The 18,870-nt window shown below is 41.8% G+C and overlaps 2 protein-coding genes across 5 annotated transcripts in view; one reads left to right on the top strand and one right to left on the bottom strand.

Moving 5' to 3' along the window:
- Nucleotides 1-18,870, top strand: part of LOC114657054 (lactose-binding lectin l-2-like) — a 561,576-nt gene that overhangs the window by 96,181 nt on the left and 446,525 nt on the right. The gene's annotated exons all lie outside the window — the stretch shown is intronic.
- Nucleotides 1-18,870, bottom strand: part of LOC114657060 (lectin-like) — a 48,846-nt gene that overhangs the window by 9,747 nt on the left and 20,229 nt on the right. The window contains exons 1-4 of one of the 2 annotated variants that reach the window (XM_051931873.1): nucleotides 17,704-17,796; nucleotides 4,448-4,521; nucleotides 3,281-3,381; nucleotides 54-188 (exon numbers count right to left, since the gene is read on the bottom strand). In XM_051931873.1, the coding sequence (XP_051787833.1) occupies nucleotides 54-188; nucleotides 3,281-3,381; nucleotides 4,448-4,499 (288 nt within the window). In that variant the 5' untranslated portion in view covers nucleotides 4,500-4,521; nucleotides 17,704-17,796. Of the gene's footprint in view, nucleotides 1-53; nucleotides 189-3,280; nucleotides 3,382-4,447; nucleotides 4,522-17,703; nucleotides 17,797-18,870 lie in introns of those variants that run through there. The other variant, XM_028808800.2, reaches the window with a different exon arrangement.

The following is an 18,870-nucleotide window of genomic DNA, read 5'->3' as shown; positions in this document are numbered from 1 at the left end:
ATGGTCTTCATCCACCTGAAACACTCCAAGGAACAGAAGAGATGCCTGCTTACCTGCTGGTAGTTGGAGGCTCCAAGCCAAATGGTAGGGCCAGACATGTCCTTGCGTTTAATGAAATTGGTAATAAATTTATTGTCATCGGCGTTGTGCACTGAGGCAAGGTGTCCTCCAAGGTTGAAGCAGAATGTCTAGGGGATGACAGAGAGGGTCTGCGTTAAAGCAGCTTGGGATACACAGTAGAGGACAAGAAAACAAAACCATGTGTTGCCGTCATTAGTGCCTGGCTGTCATTTTATTTGTGGAGATTTCACAAGACCTCTGACGCAGTGGCTCTCCTGTATCCATTGAGCTTCAGATGAAGTCCTTCTTGTTGGTGTAGCACACGAGTCACACCACAGCAGATCTGTCTGATTAACCTTACCAATCAGTGCCCACAGCATGTTCTTGACAGGCTACCATCTTGCTCCTTCTAACTTGTTGTTTCTTGCTCCCTTTGTCTTTAATGGTGTGTGTGTGTGTGAGAGAGACAGAGTTCACCAGAGAGAAAATGAGAAAGTAACAGATGGGCAGTTGCAGACAGCTGAAAATGTGCAGTAGAATGATAAATAAATCAAAGGGTTATTAGAACATACTGGACAAGAAAACGCCATTCAGCCCAACAAAGCTCACCAGTCCTCTCCACTTATTTCTTCCAAAAAAACATCAAGTCGAGGTTTGAAAGTCCCTAACGTCTCAATGTCCACCACACTACTTGGTCGCTTATTCCAAGTTTCCATTTTTCTTTGTGTAAAGAAAAACTTCCTAATGTTTGTGTGAAATTTCCCCTTAACAAGTTTCCAACTGTGTCCCCATGTTCTTGATGAACTCATTTTAAAGTCACCGTCTCGATCCACTGCACTAATTCCCTTCATCATTTTAAACACTTCAATCATGTCACCTCTTAATCTTCTTTATCTTAAACTGTAAAGGCTCAGCTCTTTTAATCTTTCCTCATAACTCATCCCACTGTAGCTCTGAATCAGCCTAGTCGCTCTTCTCTGGACCTTCTCTTGTGCTGCTGTGTCTTTTTTGTAGCCTGGAGGCCAAAACTGCACCCAGGACTCCAGATGAGGCCTCACCAGTGTTTTATGAAACTTGAGCAGAACCTCCTGTGACTTGTACTCCACACATCAAGGCGCTATATAACCTGACAGTCTGTTAGCCTTCTTAATGGCTTCTGAACACTGTCGGGAAGTCTATAGCTTAGTGTCCACTACGACTCCTAAATCCTTCTCATAAGGTGGACTCTCAATTTTCAGACCTCCCATTGTGTATTCAAACCTCACATTTTTACCTCCTACATGTAATTCTTTACATTTAATGACATTAAATTTCATCTGCCACAAATCTGCCCAAGCTGTCTGCTGTCCAAATCAATCCTTCTGTGATGATATAATGGATTCCAAATTATCTGCTAATCCCCCTATCTTGGTATCATCTGCAAACTTCACCAGCTTGTTCCTTATATTCCAATCTAAATCATTTAAAGATATTAAAAATAGCAGCGGCCCCAGCACTGCCCCCTGCAGGTCACCACTCTTAACATCGGCCAGTCCTGAAGTGGTTCCTCACACCATCACCCTCTGCTTCCCGTGTCTGAGCCAATTCTGCATCTAAAAACATCTACATAATGAAGAGCATAAAGGGGACAGTAGGGTCACCTCAGGACCGTACCACAGCAGTACAAGGATGGAGCTGGTAGATGTTAAGATGTTTGAGAAGCTTTTTCTAGTTTAGGTTTACCTCTTGATTTACTTTTTCTGGGTGCTCTTGGGTTTAATTCCAAAATAAACTAAAATATCTGATTTAGTTTGCTTTTGATTTCATTTTGAGTTAGATGTTATTTTTCCAAGTTATAGTTTTGCTATTATGTGAATTCATTTTGTTTGTTGTGGGCACCATCATTGTTAGATGTTTCGTTGCTCTCATGTGACACCCCAAACTCATGAGTGGTGACATTGTTACTGTGACAGTTTAAAGATCAGAGTGTCAGTTTTTCAAGGTGTCCAAGTTTGTGAATATCAGACACATTCTTTGTGTGTGTTCTTTGGTAAATCTACATGATTAAAAAGAGCCATTGGCCGGGATCTTGACTTTAATTTATGACATATATCCTCAATTATCAGTTTTAAATAAACAATTGAGTCCCGGAGCGTGCAGGCTGTGATCAGGTGTAGGTGTGCACATGGTGGTACTCACTCCTGGGCTGATTGGAGTGCTTGGCTGATTGCACACTCACATGCAAATGCCAGCAGATCAGTCAGGTGCCTCATTCACATCGCAGAGTAGGCAGAGGGTCACATCTGCACCCAATCAGGCAGGGAGTCTCAGCAGGGACAACAACAGAGGATCACGAAAACAGAACATGAGAGCACACAGCACCTTAGCAGAGCGAGTCGGCCAGTGAGGGAGCAGGAGGAAGAACGATCGTTAGCCCCACAGAAAAATGAAGGTTTGGCGCTCATGGGGCAGATCGTCCCCCTGATGATGACTGTGTTTCATGGAAGTGGAGTTCTCCTCAGGGCTCCGAGGAACACCAGGGGAGTGAGAGCGAAGATGGGAGGACAACCAACCCGAGTGGTCCTGTGATGCCAATACAGGCAGCCAAGACAGGAGTCGGTGAGAAGGACCACAAGCTGAGCGAGCTGTGGGTGATCCAGGGAGACACAGAGGGCTTGTGTGGGAAGAAAGGAGGAAGATTAAGCACCAGATGACTGTTTGTTTTACACTGATTGTATCTCTGGATTTTAATTCACAGATGTCACTGATTTAATGGATTATTCATTGTCACGATCTTTTACACTGCACTCTTTGCACATTTGTTTGGATTTTAGATAAAAGCACTGAACACTTTTGCACCAACCCCTTGCTGAATGTGTGCGGCTTCATTTGCCCGACTCATCTCAGTTTCTGATTATGGACAGACCCGGGTTCAAGAGGCTCCTGGAATCAATCAGGGATCAGGAAGCCAACCCAGACCATCACATCTCCCAATGTTTGGCCTCCACCTGTTTTTCAACTCCATATTTTGTCTTCTGGTTCATTCTCTCTTATCCTGGTGGCCTGCTATCATTTTTTCATGTTCTGCCAGAACAGCTGAGTTAAGAAACAATGCAGAAATATAAAGCACAATAAAACTGAACAAAGTCTAAATACTGAACTTGTTACCAAAACTCATTAAAAGGCAGCAACTCCACACAGTCACACCATTCTCCCTGTGCCAGTTACAGTGGGACGTTACCTCAGCATCAGACCAGGTCTTCATCAGTGAGAAAAATTGGTAACATTGGCCAGAATAGCTCACCCATCCCTGTTCACAGGATCCTTGACAGAAGGAAACATCTGCAAATGAGACATTATTGATTAATGGAGGCCATTAGAAGATCGTAGAGTCCTCCATGTTTGCAAGATCTGTGTACCTGTGACCACTAACTTCTGGTTTTTGAGTTTTGAAAGACATTAAATCTCCTAGTCCTTGCATTGCCCTTGTGACCTGCCATCTCTTCTGTCGTTACGTAAAACAGCACCGTCTGCCTAGTGAGAGCTTTATGCATGTTCTCACAATTGAACTCTTCTTGAATTCACCTTCCCAATTCTTTCCCTCAGGGCTGCCCTCTCATCCTCCTGCCTACTGGACCCTTGTCATACTCCCCACATGGCTCCAAGGTCATCAAAAGGAGCTTTTAGGCAACGCTGGGGGGGGGATTGGGGGGTCCCAAAAGACATCAGCATTTTGCACCATGAGTTTTGCACTAGAGCTCCACCTAATGGCTGCAGGTGTCTTTGTAGCCCTGAACCCTTCCTCATAGGGACCTAGCAGTCCACAGAAAGACTGTCCAATATACACACTTCTCTCCACAGCCTCCATCTCAATATTCTTGTGATTTCTCCCACTTTTAAAATATCTGCAACCAAGGTTCACATTACTGTCCACTGTTGGCGATGGCCTATTTACACTTTTAGAGCTATGACAGCTACTTGTGCCAATGCAACTTCCCTCAGGTCCTGAGCACAGACCACAAGCATTCAAGTCCGGGGTCCATTGTTCACAGACGCCTGAGGGTCTTCTAACAGCTTGTCACATGCAGCATGGCGCTGTGCCCCCAATTCAGGTGACCTTCTCTGAAGGTGAGTGAACCTGAATGACCATTGCATGTGCCCTCACCTTGAACCTTGCAAATCATGACTTCCATCAGATAGCTTAGTTAAGTGGTGCGTGCAAAAAAGAAAACTCCGGTCCTCAGATGGAGATGACCAACCTGGAATCACCAGCTCAGAAAGAACATTTATAAATCTTGCCTTTGTAGGGTGAAGGTTAGAGTTGTGACCCTCATTGAGACGGCCTGCTAATGTTGGTGCTGTGACAACACAAAATGCTTAAGTCAGCTGCTTATCAATCGGGACTTACCTACCATGACGCTGAGACTCACAGTCAAACCAATCAGTAGCAAAGAGAACATTGTGGCCTTTGTGGTCAGATTTCTGGAAAAGAAAAAAATATGATGATGTGAAAATCAGAGTCATGAAGACCAGAAAGAAGAAAGTGAGAAGAACAGCAAAATGTGTGAGATAACACACGGCCAGCAGCCACTTCCTCAGCTTTGATGGGTCACGTTTACCTCTCCAATGAGCCTTCGCCCCTCAGATGATTGGACCCCATGATGTGCACTGAATTAGCCAGCCACACCCACATATTCTCCATTGTTCTTGGTGGTTATGGTTTTAATTTCATTTTGTCATTTTCATATTATTCATGCTCACTGATGCAGGTGAGGGGACGCTGGCGCACGCATGTTGTTGCCGCTCCTCCCTGTTAACAACACTTTTCACAAAATTCGCCTAATTCTACACTTTCTTAAGTTTGTTTTATTTCTTTTATTGTACGTATAGTTCGTGGATACAGCTGACTCGAATTGTATGGATTTGGCTTAATATTTACAGATTTTATGGACTCTACTTTGACTGGGAACAGCTGAGTCTGTGGATCACGGGACGAGAACCTACGAACATTTCTTTGTACCTGGCAATCTAGGACCTCGGGATGATCTGTCTCCGTGATTATATTAAATTCGCTATGCTGATCTGCTCCCGTTTCATCTTACAGTACTCTACGACTGGGAACTGATCAGATGTTCATACTAATCTGGCTTATGGCTCCGGGGCGATCACACCTGAAATTACCAAGCGTTACTGTTTGTGGCTGTGTATTGGAACCTCCAAATCCTGCTACCTCCTCCTGCTGTGCTTTCTGCTGCTTGCTATGGCTGCTCACCTACGCTACCACACCCGCCTGTCCTACCGGTTCTGCTGTGCTGTGCTGCTTCTCCACTGCTATCAGATAAGTATCACTCAGTGTCATGCTAAAATACTCTCATGACAAACTCCTTCTTATTAAACAGTTTGTCCAGAGCAAATGGTCTGACTGCAACATCCTAAAGGACGCCGGTATTTTGCAGCGCCCAAAATATATACATCGCGGGTCAGGTCGCCGCCACCGCCGGGCTGCGAATGAAAAGACCACCGGTAGCATTTGCTCAGGAATACGCCGTCCTTCTCATGACCCTGAAATAGAAGTGTCAGTGTGTGACATTTACATTATGTGGAAATAAACCCTGATTGCGGCTCTGTGCAGAAAGAAGCCTCATTAACTAATTGTTGTGATGTGAGATTTTACATATTATTTGATGAATATTTTTGTATGTCTTTATTTGATTTTTAGGCAAAGCAGTGTAATTTAGTGTTACTTTGGTGAGAGGCATTCGTGTTTGCCCCCCTTTTTACGGCTGAGCCTCTTTGAATTTTACGACAGGATTTGGGGGATGTGTTTTAAACCAGTTTGCCGAGTGTTTCTTTGCTAAAGTCATTTCTACCCCCGTAAATGGGCTAAGGTGTACTTTAACAGATGGTTTGGGGGTGGCAGGTGTTAAGATGTTCTATTTCCCCCATTGGTCTGAAGTATGGCTGTTTGGAATTGGCTTGTCTCAGAGGCCATTAAGTACCATGATGTCCTATTGGCTTGAGGGGTTTGGAAAGCACATCTATAAATGTATGTGTTTAACCTCAGTATCTCTCTCTTACCAACCAACATATGATGAAGAAGCATCTCTCTTGCTAACCTGTGATGATGAAGACAACACAATGAAGAGCACAGCTCAGCAGCCATTTTGAACAGACATGTGGCTGAAAGCTGAGCATCAATGATGCCTTAACTAGAGACATTTAAGTAACCAGAAGATTGTGTGCCGCCTGAACTACATATCACCATTTAATCAGGTTGTATGGTTGCCAATATTCAAATGTGCTTTGCATTTTGTTATTATTTACAAATATTATCAGTAATATATTATTTTATGTGTAACTTAACTTCTGCTTGTCTTTTTCTACTCCATCTAATTGCCTGAGGTTATAGATATAGAAGGGAAGGTGGGGATAAGTTATATACAATAATACCTTATAAACAGTGGTAAGTCTGTGAGATTAGGCATTCTAAGGCTACATATTAATAATACAATAGGGGAAAGTAGAGCAATATATATTACTCTACCAAGACAAAACATTTGGTGTAGTCGGGTAGGATTTGGGGTAACCATGTTTTGCACCCTGTTTGCAAATACTGTTGATGTATATGTGTGTGTATGTATGTGACTTTTAGGGCATCCAGTGTACAAATATGGTGGAAGTAAACATTGTTTGGTTGCTGAATGGAATATAACCAACAAAGTGTAGAGACTTCATGTGTGTCACAAGGATACCCGCATGTTTGTTAGTGCTGGTGGTAGTGAGTCCCTAATTAAAGTGCCAGGGAGTGATGGGACATGCATTCATCATTCATACGCCACTTATTTGTTTAGGATTTTTGTGTATGCATGTATGTTTGCTTACAGGGGCAAAAGTAGGCCAACCCATAACGAAGGTGGCAAATTGTATTAGATTATAATTGTAGACTCAGAAATGCCTAAATTTATAATAAAGTCAGCCATCTTCCAGTGGAGTGGCAGAAGTAAGCAGGCTAAAGCTAGGAAATGCAGACCTGTAGTGCTGGTAGAGAAAGCAGAAGCAGAGCTGAGCTGCCACAAAATGGAAGGTGGCTGGAAGGATTAAAATCAGGAAAACAGAAATCAGGTTTAAAGAAGACAGCTGCTGTTATAAGAAGTTTACTATCTTGTATTATTGGTAATAAGGAAGATCAGTGTGAGAAAGAAAACAGCAAAGTGAATGAAAGTGAAAGTTGTGGAATGTTGTGTGAGAGTTTTGAAAGACGTAACAGTTGGTGTGAAAATTGTGAAGTGCCATCATGTAGAACACCCACTGCTGAAGTGGAAAGTACAAAAAGCAAGGGAAACAAGGAGAGAAAACCACCCATGGTGAAAGTTAGGGCAATAGTAATTAGATCTTACTGGAACCCTAAAACATGGGTGGGTGACTTACCTAAGACAGATCAGTGCTCAGAAAAAGAGTGGGAATGTGAGTGTGAGGAAAAGGAGAGAGATGAAAGGAAGGGAAAACAGAAAGGATGTTACCTTCCATTATTCTCCAGTGCACCACAATCTCCAGGTGATTCTGATGTCTGTCCAGTATTTAAAGAACATGCTACACAGATAGATATTTCACCAGTGTTAGGAAAGGTAACCAGTGCTGCATTGAAATTTGATTTAGGACAAAGAAATCAGATGGAAGGCAGAGAAGCTGGTGAGTATGAATGGCAATTGTTGACTAGAGGGCATGAAATGGATAATGGCTTAAGGATACCAAGTAAAGAAAGTGTCCAATTTAATCAAAGAACAATGGAAATGAAAGGAATTCGAATGTTTGTGTGTGAAAGGTCTGAATGTGCTAGTGCAAGAATGACTGACTTGGAAAGAAGGTGTACCAGTTTAGGAGTTGGTTTGAATGAATCAGGACAAGCCAAAGAACAAAGGATGGTGGACGGTGCAGCAAGAAGGTTTCCAAACTCAGACAGCAAGCCAGGAATGCACAGGTGTGTGAAAGTCCTAACAGCTGTGCTGGGGCCAGCAGGAATTAAAAAGCACACACACTTAGGCTCAGTTCGAAACCTGACTGACCAGTTGTTTAAAAAGACAGCCTGTGAATCTCCATGCAATAAAATGGAGAAAAGTGAGCTGGTCTTGGGTAAAGAACAGAGGTCAGTTTTAGGAGAGATGCTGGATCTGGCATTGGGATTTTGGAGAGGTTATAGTCCACACTTTCAAGTAGCAGTTACAATAAAATAAAAAAAGGACACACCGGCAATGAAAAAAATAGAAGGGTAGTGCAGGAAGACAGGAAAGGGAAAATAGTTATTTCTGTTTCAATTTTCTGGCCTTTTGTAATAGTGCAACTTCTATTGTAAGGTTTTACGGACTTTGGGTTTGTGCAGGTAATAAATAGTGAAGGCAATTAGCAGAGTAAAATCCATGCAGGAGATTGGGTTACCATTAGTACGTTGGAGCAGAGTGGCAGTGTGGCCAAGCTGTTCCAATGAATGCCAGGAAGCAAAGTTTGAGTGTTGGCACCAGGATAACAACCAAGAAGATGAGATGGACAGAAACTGCTTTGTCACCTTCCATTTTGCAGACCTGCCTACATAGCGGAATGAAAAAAAGAAAGAGGAAAAGACAACAAGAGAAGACTAAAGACAATGACAAGAAGAAGAACTGAACAGACAGCAAGGAAAAGACACTTACTGGGGTTTAAGTGAGTAACAAGTCCACAAGTCATGTAATAATAAGTCTAGTCAGAATAACTATAGTTTAAAAGGAAAGGTTTGTTCATTACTGCAGCAAATTTATATTCCAAGGGGTGGAAACTGAACAAACTAGTTAGGAAAACCAAAATAAGGGGATTAATTTTGGGTTTATAAAGTATACATTCTGGGTATTAATTAATTAAGTGGGATAATTAACATAATTAATACTATTATTAAGGAAAATGTATACTAAGAAAATTGGTGGCCTTTTCAGGAAAGCAGGTGCAGCTGGTACATTTGCAAGTCATATGGGCTCCGATGTTTAGGTAAAGTCTAATTGGGAAAATACGGAAGCCCTGCTGAGGTTGTCAGCTGTGGTGCAAGCAGAGGACCAGTGGGCCAATTCTGAACTGAGGTGTTTAGCACAACGAGTACGCATATGGTGAGCAAACAACTCTAGGGGTGGCCTACAGGGGGAATGATGAGAGTTGCATAGCTGTGATGTCTCATGGTGGTGATGCCAGCCTATACTGGTAAAGGCTGATGGTAGTCAAGAGTTGCACCATGGGTAGGAAAGCACAAGAGGCAACTAAATCAACCCCAAATGTGTGAAGAGGGGCCACAGAGGTTGGTTTGTGACCAGTTTATGCAGTGGCACATGTGCTCTCACTTGGGCAGAAGTGGTTGTACTGGCACCTGTGGCATGTTACCTTTCAAATTTTGATATTAATTGTACAGCTGCATATGCTTAAATAAATAGTTTGGGACAGTGGTCTAATTAGCAGTTAGACACAAAACCAGTAAAGAACAAACGTCAGTTTTAAGAATTCACAATAGACTTAAATTTCAGTGGGCTACTTTAGTGGAAGGTGTGGACTTGTCTCATTTGGAACCACCAGATCTGATGACATATGAAGACTGCAGAAAGCTAAACAAACAGTTGAAGCAAACAGGAGCAGATACAAGTCATCAGAAGCGCATCCAAGTTCTTCAGATCGACTTTGAAATAAAGAAGATATGTAATGGACAAATGGTCACGGACAACTTTTAACACTGGGAGAGCAAATACTGCAAATCAAAACACAAGTTCATGCAACGGACTCTTTAAACAAATAAGACTGTTTATAAAGACATTGTACAAAACATTCATCGGGGTGGAGTGTTGTGATGTGAGATTTTACATATTATTTGATGAATATTTTTGTATGTCTTTATTTGATTTTTAGGCAAAGCAATGTAATTTAGTGTTACTTTGGTGAGAGGCTGAGCCTCTTTGAATTTTACGACAGGATTTGGGGGTTGTGTGTTTTAAACCAGTTTGCCGAGTGTTTCTTTGCTAAAGTCATTTCTACCCCCGCAAATGGGCTAAGGTGTACTTTAACAGATGGTTTGGGGGTGGCAGGTGTTAAGATGTTCTATTTCCCCCATTGGTCTGAAGTATGGCTGTTTAGAATTGGCTTGTCTCAGAGACCTTTAAGTACCATGATGTCCTATTGGCTCGAGGGGTTTGGACAGAACATCTATAAATGAATGTGTTTAACCTCACACTCTCTCTCTTACCAACCAACATATGATGAAGAAGCATCTCTCTTACCAACCAACATATGATGAAGAAGCATCTCTCTTACCAACCAACATATGATGAAGAAGCATCTCTCTTACCAACCAACATATGATGAAAAAGCTTCTCTCTTGCTAACCTGTGATGATGAAGAGAACACAATGAAGAGCACAGCTCAGCAGCCATTTTGAACAGACATGTGGCTGAAAGCTGAGCACCAATGATGCCTTAACTAGAGACATTTAAGTAACCAGAAGATTGTGTGCCGCCTGAACTACATATCACCATTTAATCAGGTTGTATGGTTGCCAATATTCAAATGTGCTTTGCATTTTGTTATTATTTACAAATATTATCAGTAATATATTATTTTATGTGTAACTTAACTTCTGCTTGTCTTTTTTTACTCCATCTAATTGCCTGAGGTTATAGATATAGAAGGTAAGGTGGGGATAAGTTATATATAATAATACCTTATAAACAGTGGTAAGTCTGTGAGATTAGGTATTCTGAGGCTACATATTAATAATACAATAGGGGAAAGTAGAGCAATATATACTGTATATATTACTCTACCAAGACAAAACACTAACATTGCACTGTTTAACTCGAGGTCTCTTAATGGCAAAGCATTGGTGTTGTCAGAACTCATCACTGACACCAAACTTGATATTCTGTGTCTAACGGAGACTTGGCAAAAACCAAACGAGTTTACGTCTCTCACAGAGGCGACTCCAATTGGTTTCACTTTCCACTCAGAGCCTCGCAGCTCAAGACAAGGCGGCGGGCTGGCAGTAATTATCAGAGAAGACTTAAACATTAAACGAATTCCAATTGACTGTCCATTGTCTTTTGAGTGCCTGGCTCTTAAACTAATAACGGAATCAGGTCCTGTCTCACTCATTGTTCTTTATCGTCCCCCAAAATACAATGCATCCTTCTTATCCGATCTGATTGAACTTTTGACCCACCTAAGCTCTTACTCTCAGAGAATTATCCTTCTTGGTGATTTCAACATCCATATTGACATTACTACATTTAAACTGAGAAATGAATTCCTGTCCTTACTGGACTGCTTTGACTTGACACCACATGTTGATTTTCCCACCCACTCTGGTGGTCTTGCCAACATTTACAGCACTGATTTGGGACTCTCTGACCATAAAGCAGTATTTTTCGCTGTTTCACTGCCTTTCCCTCCTCTTACCTGTAAACGACAAATTTCTTACAGAAACCTTCAAAATATCTGTCCCTCTATCCTTTCTTGATCCATTTCTGATCTTTTACTGTCTGCACCTATTCCACCAACACTAGATAGTTTTGTTGACCACTATAACACAGTCCTTCACTCAGCATCAGATAAAACAGCTCCTTTAAAACATAAGGAGGTTTCCTTTAAACGCTCAGCTCCTTGGTGTAACTCAGAATTGTGATCTATGAAAGCAGCTGGCCGACGCCTTGAGAGAATGTCACGTCAGACTGACCTCACCGTGCACATCCAGGCTTTCTCTGACCACCAAAGAGCTTACAGAGAAGCACTAACTGCAGCCAAGAACACCCATTATGGCAGAATAATAGAAAGTGGCCACGATAACCCAAGGGTTTTGTTCTCTGCAGTTAATAAACTACTCAAACCTGCATCTGGCCCAACTACCTCTTCTACTGAAGTCTGTGAGGAATTCCTCCACTTTTTCCGTAACAAAATTAAAGATCTAAATAATTCAACTAACATAAATACATCATCTGTTTATATCTCTCCCTGTTCTCCCACTCCATCCAGCTCCTTCTCTAAGTTCTCACCAGTCACATCTGCGTTTGTTAATAACCTGCTTTGTAAGATGAGGCCGACTACTTGTGTACTGGACCCCATCCCCACCACACTACTTAAATCCTGCCTTCATGCCATAATCCCGACTGTTACAACAATAATAAACTCATCCCTTGACACTGGCTCTGTGCCGCTCACTTTTAAAATCACTTCTGTAACCCCAATGTTAAAAAAGTCTGGCCTTGATGCTGACAATCTTAACAATTTCCGGCCTATTTCCCACTTACCTTTCCTGTCAAAAGTTCTTGAGCGTGTTGTAGCTTCCCAACTCACCAATTAGCTAACCTCTAATAATTTGATGGAACCCTTTCAGTCTGTTTCAGGGCGCGGCACAGCTGTGAAACTGCTCTGCTATGAGTAACCAATGATTTGCTTATGGCAGCAGACTCTGGACAAACCAGCATATTAATTCTGTTAGACGTCAGTGCAGCATTTGACACAGTCAGACACGACATCCTACTGTCCAGAATGATGGAGAACATGCTGGGTATCTCTGGCACTGTCCTCCAGTGGTTCAAGTCCTATCTGACTGATAGCCCAGAGTTTGTTAGTGTTGGCGACAGCAGGTCCAGCTCAGCGCCAGTCACACAAGGAGTCCCTCAAGGCTCTGTGCTCGGTCCTCTTCTCTTCTGTATTTATGTGCGTCTCCTTGGCCATATTATCTGTAGCTATGGACTGGGTTATCATTTTTATGCAGATGATACTCAGCTCTACTTCAATGTTAAAAGTGGAACTTCATCAGCGCTATCTCAGCTCACAACCTGCCTCAGTGAAATTAAAACCTGGATGGAGCAGAACTCTTTAAAATTAAATTACAATAAAACTGAACTCCTGCAAACTGGGACTAAAGTGCAACTTAATAAAATGAGCTCCTTCCCACTCCATCTTGGCGGTGATCTCATCAGACCTGCCTCTACTGTAAAAAGTCTTAGTGTCATTTTTGATTCCTCCCTCTCTTATTCCGCCCACTTAAATCACATTAAGAAACTTTCTTACTTTCACCTCCGTAACATATCCCGTGTTTGCTCCTTCCTCTCCTTCTCTAATGCTGAGAAACTTGTCCATGCTTTTATCACATCCCACATCGATTATTGTAAATCCCCGCTGGCAGGTGGCCCTTCTAATCTTCTATCACAGCTCCAGCTTATTCAAAAGTCATCTGCAAGAGTCCTGACGTGGACCACCAACAGCGAGCACATCACACCCATCCTGCTCCATCTTCACTGGCTCCCTGTGTCCTACAGAATCGAATATAAAATCCCACTAATAACATACAAAGCTTTAAATAACCTCACACCAAACTACATCAGTGACCTCCTCCATCACTATGTGCCTGCCTGCCCACTAAGGTCCTCTGATTCTGGTAATCTTGTTGTGCCCGTCACTAATCTACACTCCATGGGTGACAGGGCCTTCAGCTGTATAGCGCCCAGACTCTGGAATGACCTCCCAAAATTAATCAGGTCAGCTGACTCCATGAATTCTTTTAAAAAACAACTCCAAACTCATCTGATCAGGAAGGCTTATAGCTCTACTTGACTTTATTACCTTTCTCTCAGTTTACCTCCATGTCAAGATGTTCATGTAACCTGTGTGTGTGTGCGAGACCATCAATTATGGTGTCTGTTTTTTTCTCAGAATTTACTGTCGTAATCTTTTTTATTTATTTATCTGGTTTGTACAATGCTATATACTGTATACGCTGCCGTTCTTTATTATATTCTGTAAGTGCCTTGAGCATGGGAAAGGCGCTATATAAATAAAATATAGTATTATTATTTTATTATTATTATTGCCATCATATTGTCTTCTACATATCACAGGGAATTGCTGTTTCCAGCAGAAACAGTTAGGGATACTCCGATCGATTGGGCGGCGATCTAAATCGGCCAGTTTTTCATTTAAAATACTCAATCAGTGATCAGTAAATTGGCTGATCAGAAAAAAACAATCTTTTCATCCCCTGGTCTTCTAAGCTTTATGGTAATTTAGTAGCTGTGCTCTTTTACACAAGGTATTACGGTAGTTGAGCCAGCGCACGTCTTTTGCAGCGTAAACAAACAGCTGTAAGTTGAGGCTTTAGTGGGGGTGACTGGAATATTAGCCGTCACATTAAAGAAAGTGGAGTCATAAAGTGAGGAAAAGGAATCAGAGGAGTCGTCTGTGCAGTTAGACCCCTTTATTCTGTCCTTAAAATTAAACTGCCTGAGTTTGGACAGCATGCAGCAGCTTGTTTTTAATTGAAAAAAGAGAACTTAAAGATAAATTTGAAATTGCAGCTTAGTAAATAATAGACTTGTTAGCTTAACTGTAAAATGTGTCTTTGACTTATAAACGTGTTAAGTATGTTAGCCTCTTGTTTTCTTGATAAACAACTTATGAACATTTGATACATTTGTGGCTTTTTAAAAGATTTGTACCATGTTTATTATGTGTGTCATAACAGTATAAGTTTTGGTAAGAAACAAGTACAACGTAATTAAAATGGTACCAGAAAGAGCCATTTGCTACTTTTTAAGGTTATATTAAATGTTAGTGCCTAGTCTATGGGAGGCTCTAATGAATTGAATTGGTATATTCTAACTATGTCATGTCTCTCTGACCACCGATTAGTCTCAGTAGTGACCTGCCTTGCCATACGTAAGGCCTGGAGGGCACACGGTTTTAAACTGCGCCTTAATGTGCCCAATAGTATGAAATGCAACGCACTCTATTGAACGAGCAGCGCCGTACGTTTAGAGCGCACTGAAGGCGAAGTAAAGTATCTTTACATATAGAAACAACTAAAGTTTGACAAGAAAAGCGACGTTTAGAGAAGAGACATTTTTTCCCATTGTTTTTTTTGCCTTTTATTCTATGTGTGTAAAAAAATTTTTTTTTCTTTATTCTTGTGCGGATTGTTTGCTTTGAATTTTCACAAAATCTTTTAAAACGAACTTTTGGACTGAGAGATTTCTTTCGGCACGCGTTTGATCCGTGCTTGAATCTGCCTTACACTCCAGCAGATACAGTAGCCCATATTTTATAATTACACCTCAAGAATTACAAATGTGTACCTGATACACTGAAAAGAAAAAAAAAAACACTCACACCTGTACAAATATAATAAATATAAACTGTAACAGTAAAAAAGGTGTAGTGCAATAAATGATTAAAGATGATTTAAACCTCCAAGCACAAATATTTATTTAAATTTATGCAGTGTTTCATTGCCAATATCAATTAACTGATTGTTTGAAAAAAAAAAAAAAAATAAATAAATAAATAAATATATATATATATATATATATATATATATATATATATATATATATATATATATATATATATATATATATATATATATATATACATACCGTAATTTATATATAACTTCTTTTTTGTAATGAAGGAACATTACAGAAAAATTTAATAATATGACAGCCTGTAATTTTTAGAAGCAATTTCATTTTTTTTTCTTTTAAGCCGTATGTATTATGGATATATATTTTTGTAAATATTTTCTTAGTTAAAGTATGCATTTTATGGAATTTTACTTATTTTAGTATTTTTATGGTCAGTGAATAAAAAACATTTAGAATTTCATTTTGTTAATAAAAAATTAACAGTTAACACCAGTCGTCTATAGTTCCATCCATCCATTTTCCAACCCGCTGAATCCAAACACAGGGTCACGGGGGTCTGCTGGAGCCAATCCCAGCCAACACAGGGCACAAGGCAGGAACCAATCCCGAGCAGGGTGCCAACCCACCACAGGACACACACAAACACACCAAGCACACACTAGGGCCAATTTAGAATTGCAAATCCACCTAACCTGCATGTCTTTGTACTGTGGGAGGAAACCAGAGCGCCTGGAGGAAACCCATGCAGACACGGGGAGAACATACAAACTCCACACAGGGAGGACCTGGGAAGCGAACCCAGGTCTCCTAACTGTGAGGCAGCAGCGCTACCACTGCGCCACCGTGCCACCCCCATACGGCTTATATGCGTCTGGTAATGCAGGAGCATAGTGTAAAAAGTTTTTTAAAGTGATAAAGAAAAATAAATGCAGATCAAGTAACATGAAATCAGTGATCTGTGTCGTCCTTAAAAGATCATCAGATCAGAGCATCCCTAGGAAGAGGAGCCAACCTCTACATCGTATGCCATCTCCCTGCTCTGACAAGGGGCTGATAGGTTTACCATAAGACTGGCAATCTAATCATGGGCATCTAGATGGCTTTAAACAATCTTTCTGTTTGGGGTGATGATCATTCACTCTCAATAGAGAGGCCTACCAAAAAACTCTGAATATATGAACTGTTGTCCTCCAACATTCCCCAGGCTTCGGTGGGTCTTGCAGATATCTAAAGAAGGGATGTGGAGACCGGCTCAGCAGTGTCTGCTCTGTCTGTTCTTCCTGTACAGTCCCAGCCAGGCATTTTTGGACCTGCTTATTCCCACCAGGTGGGCCAGGAGCTGGCGCCTGTAGACTAACTGGTTTTACAAAGTTAGAGAACTTGGAACTCCCTTGAAGCTTACATCTCTGAAGTGAGCTATCTGTGTAGTCAGAGCAAGTCATATGTGGTCTGTTTTGAGCACAATGGTGTGACTGGTGATTAAATATAAGGAGCTACAATATCTGCACAGAAAGCACAGTAACATCTAACATGTGTGACAGAATCGAGGAATGCACCACAACTGTCAAATGGCACTACAACTGATCTTCAGTATTCGCCTTGTGGGTGGTAAGCCCCCACGGTAGATCTACTCAGGTTTTTCAGGCTCAGTGGTCTATGCAGGCCATGTTAGCCACCCAGTCCCTCACTGGCAAGCACCACTTCAAGTCTGGGTAGAGGGTCTCAGCATCCCAGCATGTTCTGGCTGAAGTTCCCCGAGTTTGAATTATATCATTCTAGAAGCTCAACTTAGGGACTTGCTCTTTGCCTGGTCTCTCCCCTTAGGTGAGTTCACCACGTGTAACCCTGTCATGAGCTCGTATCTCCAGACTCTGCAGTTATAAGGATGATTGAGTCACATAAGCCCCCCAGCACACCCGAAGAAAGGGGGGCATTGGAAGTCTTGCTAACCCCAATTCAGGCTGCTGTTACCCACACCATGAAAAAGGGAAAGAAGATGAAGGTTATGATGATGATGATGCGACTCTCAAATTCGTCTAATCGCCCTTCGTGCTTTGACAATTTATATATGTGAGTCAGCATTGACACTCAAATCACTGTCACGCTGAAGGGAAACACCCAATAGATTTCTTCATTGAAGTCTCCCCATTTATGGATGTGTGTCAGTCCTGCGTTCACCTTGTCAGGCCCTCTCCCTGTCCTCTAGCGCCCCCTTTAGCCTGCAGTTGTAGTTCACAACACTTTTCCCAATACAATGTGATGGGCCTTGCTGTGAACAGTCCTATTAAAAGATAAGGGTGCACTGACTGAGAAACCGCCATCTCTTTGCTCCTTCCCTGTGTCCCATCATGGACCACTGCAGCCCAGTGTGACAGCAGAGTGTCTTCTATCAAGCGGGTCTCCTGATCAGAACCGTGGAGCAGATGGAGTAATGGGGGTCTAATAAAAATAGGCAATTCCTTACCTGTGTCGCTCGATGTGGTGGTGGTCCGGTGGATTTGCCTTCTCAGCTCAGTCTGGGGTCCTTGGCTCTCTGGCGGCTTTTTATTGCATACAAGAGGTGTGGGGTCCATGACGTTTGTGGATTCTCAAGTGTGAACATAAATATCCTGGAGGAGTGCTTCAGTTCCAGTGAATCCTGAAGACTTCCCCACATGTAGGATATTTTGGAATTTTCAGAGAGCACAGCCCTCTTGTTAAAATTTGCATCTCAGCCTTTGTTTTAAGTTATCTCCTCAAATTTGGGTAAATTTCAATTTGCTGCTGCTTTGCATACGCAACTAAGAAAGCAACGTTTTCACCACCATAACCTTCATCAGGCAACCAGATAATGTGATAAAGAAATGTCAGGCACTGAGCCAATGAGCTTGATCACTAAACTGATATGACAGAACGGATGGCGTCCACCTGATGTTCTCTGTGTTTCAATGCTCACACACTTTGAAGGACACCTGCTGTGTTCAGCACACAGTGCGCCCCATTTGGTATATACAAAAATCCATACAAGTTTCTGACGTGCCATCACCTGGGATGAATCCCCACAGACGTGTTCCCACCCTTGTCACTGCTCTCTAGGGTCTCCTACCACTTTCAGAGGTGGACTTTAAGTTGGAAGTTCCAAAACTCTCCATGTCTTCTTTGTAAAACATTTGTGTAGGGTGTTGTTTTCTGGTCTACGATGCATAGTCAGTTTGATGGATGACCTGATGTTCTGCTCCATTATGGTCTTAATGGCTCAGTGCCAGGGAGCTGGTGGGCCATGAAATGCCAACGTGACCCCACATGATGACAGTGTATGCTGCACAGCTCCTCTTTAGAACATTTAGTCCATTTTGTGCTCTTCACTGAGGATGTGGGAGGAAGACCACAGCACCTGCAGAAAAACCCACAGAGACACGGCGAGAAGGTGCAAACACCTCAAAGACAAAACTCCAGCGCCCTTGTGCTGACTCGTCAATTCATATATTTGTCTTTATTTACAAGTAGCCATGTTATCTGTTGAAGGCCAGTCACAGAACACATAAAAACATATTTAATACTTCCCACCTGATTTGTTCCATCACTGGTGTCCCCCAGAATCCTTGTGTGTCTTCAGAAGATAACTAAGCTGAGGTACACTTAGTTTTCCCAG

This window comes from Erpetoichthys calabaricus, chromosome 9, assembly GCF_900747795.2.
Source record: "Erpetoichthys calabaricus chromosome 9, fErpCal1.3, whole genome shotgun sequence".
NCBI lineage: Eukaryota > Metazoa > Chordata > Cladistia > Polypteriformes > Polypteridae > Erpetoichthys > Erpetoichthys calabaricus.
The sequence above is the reverse complement of the archived record's forward strand: the minus strand, read 5'-3'. Positions and strand labels throughout refer to the sequence as shown.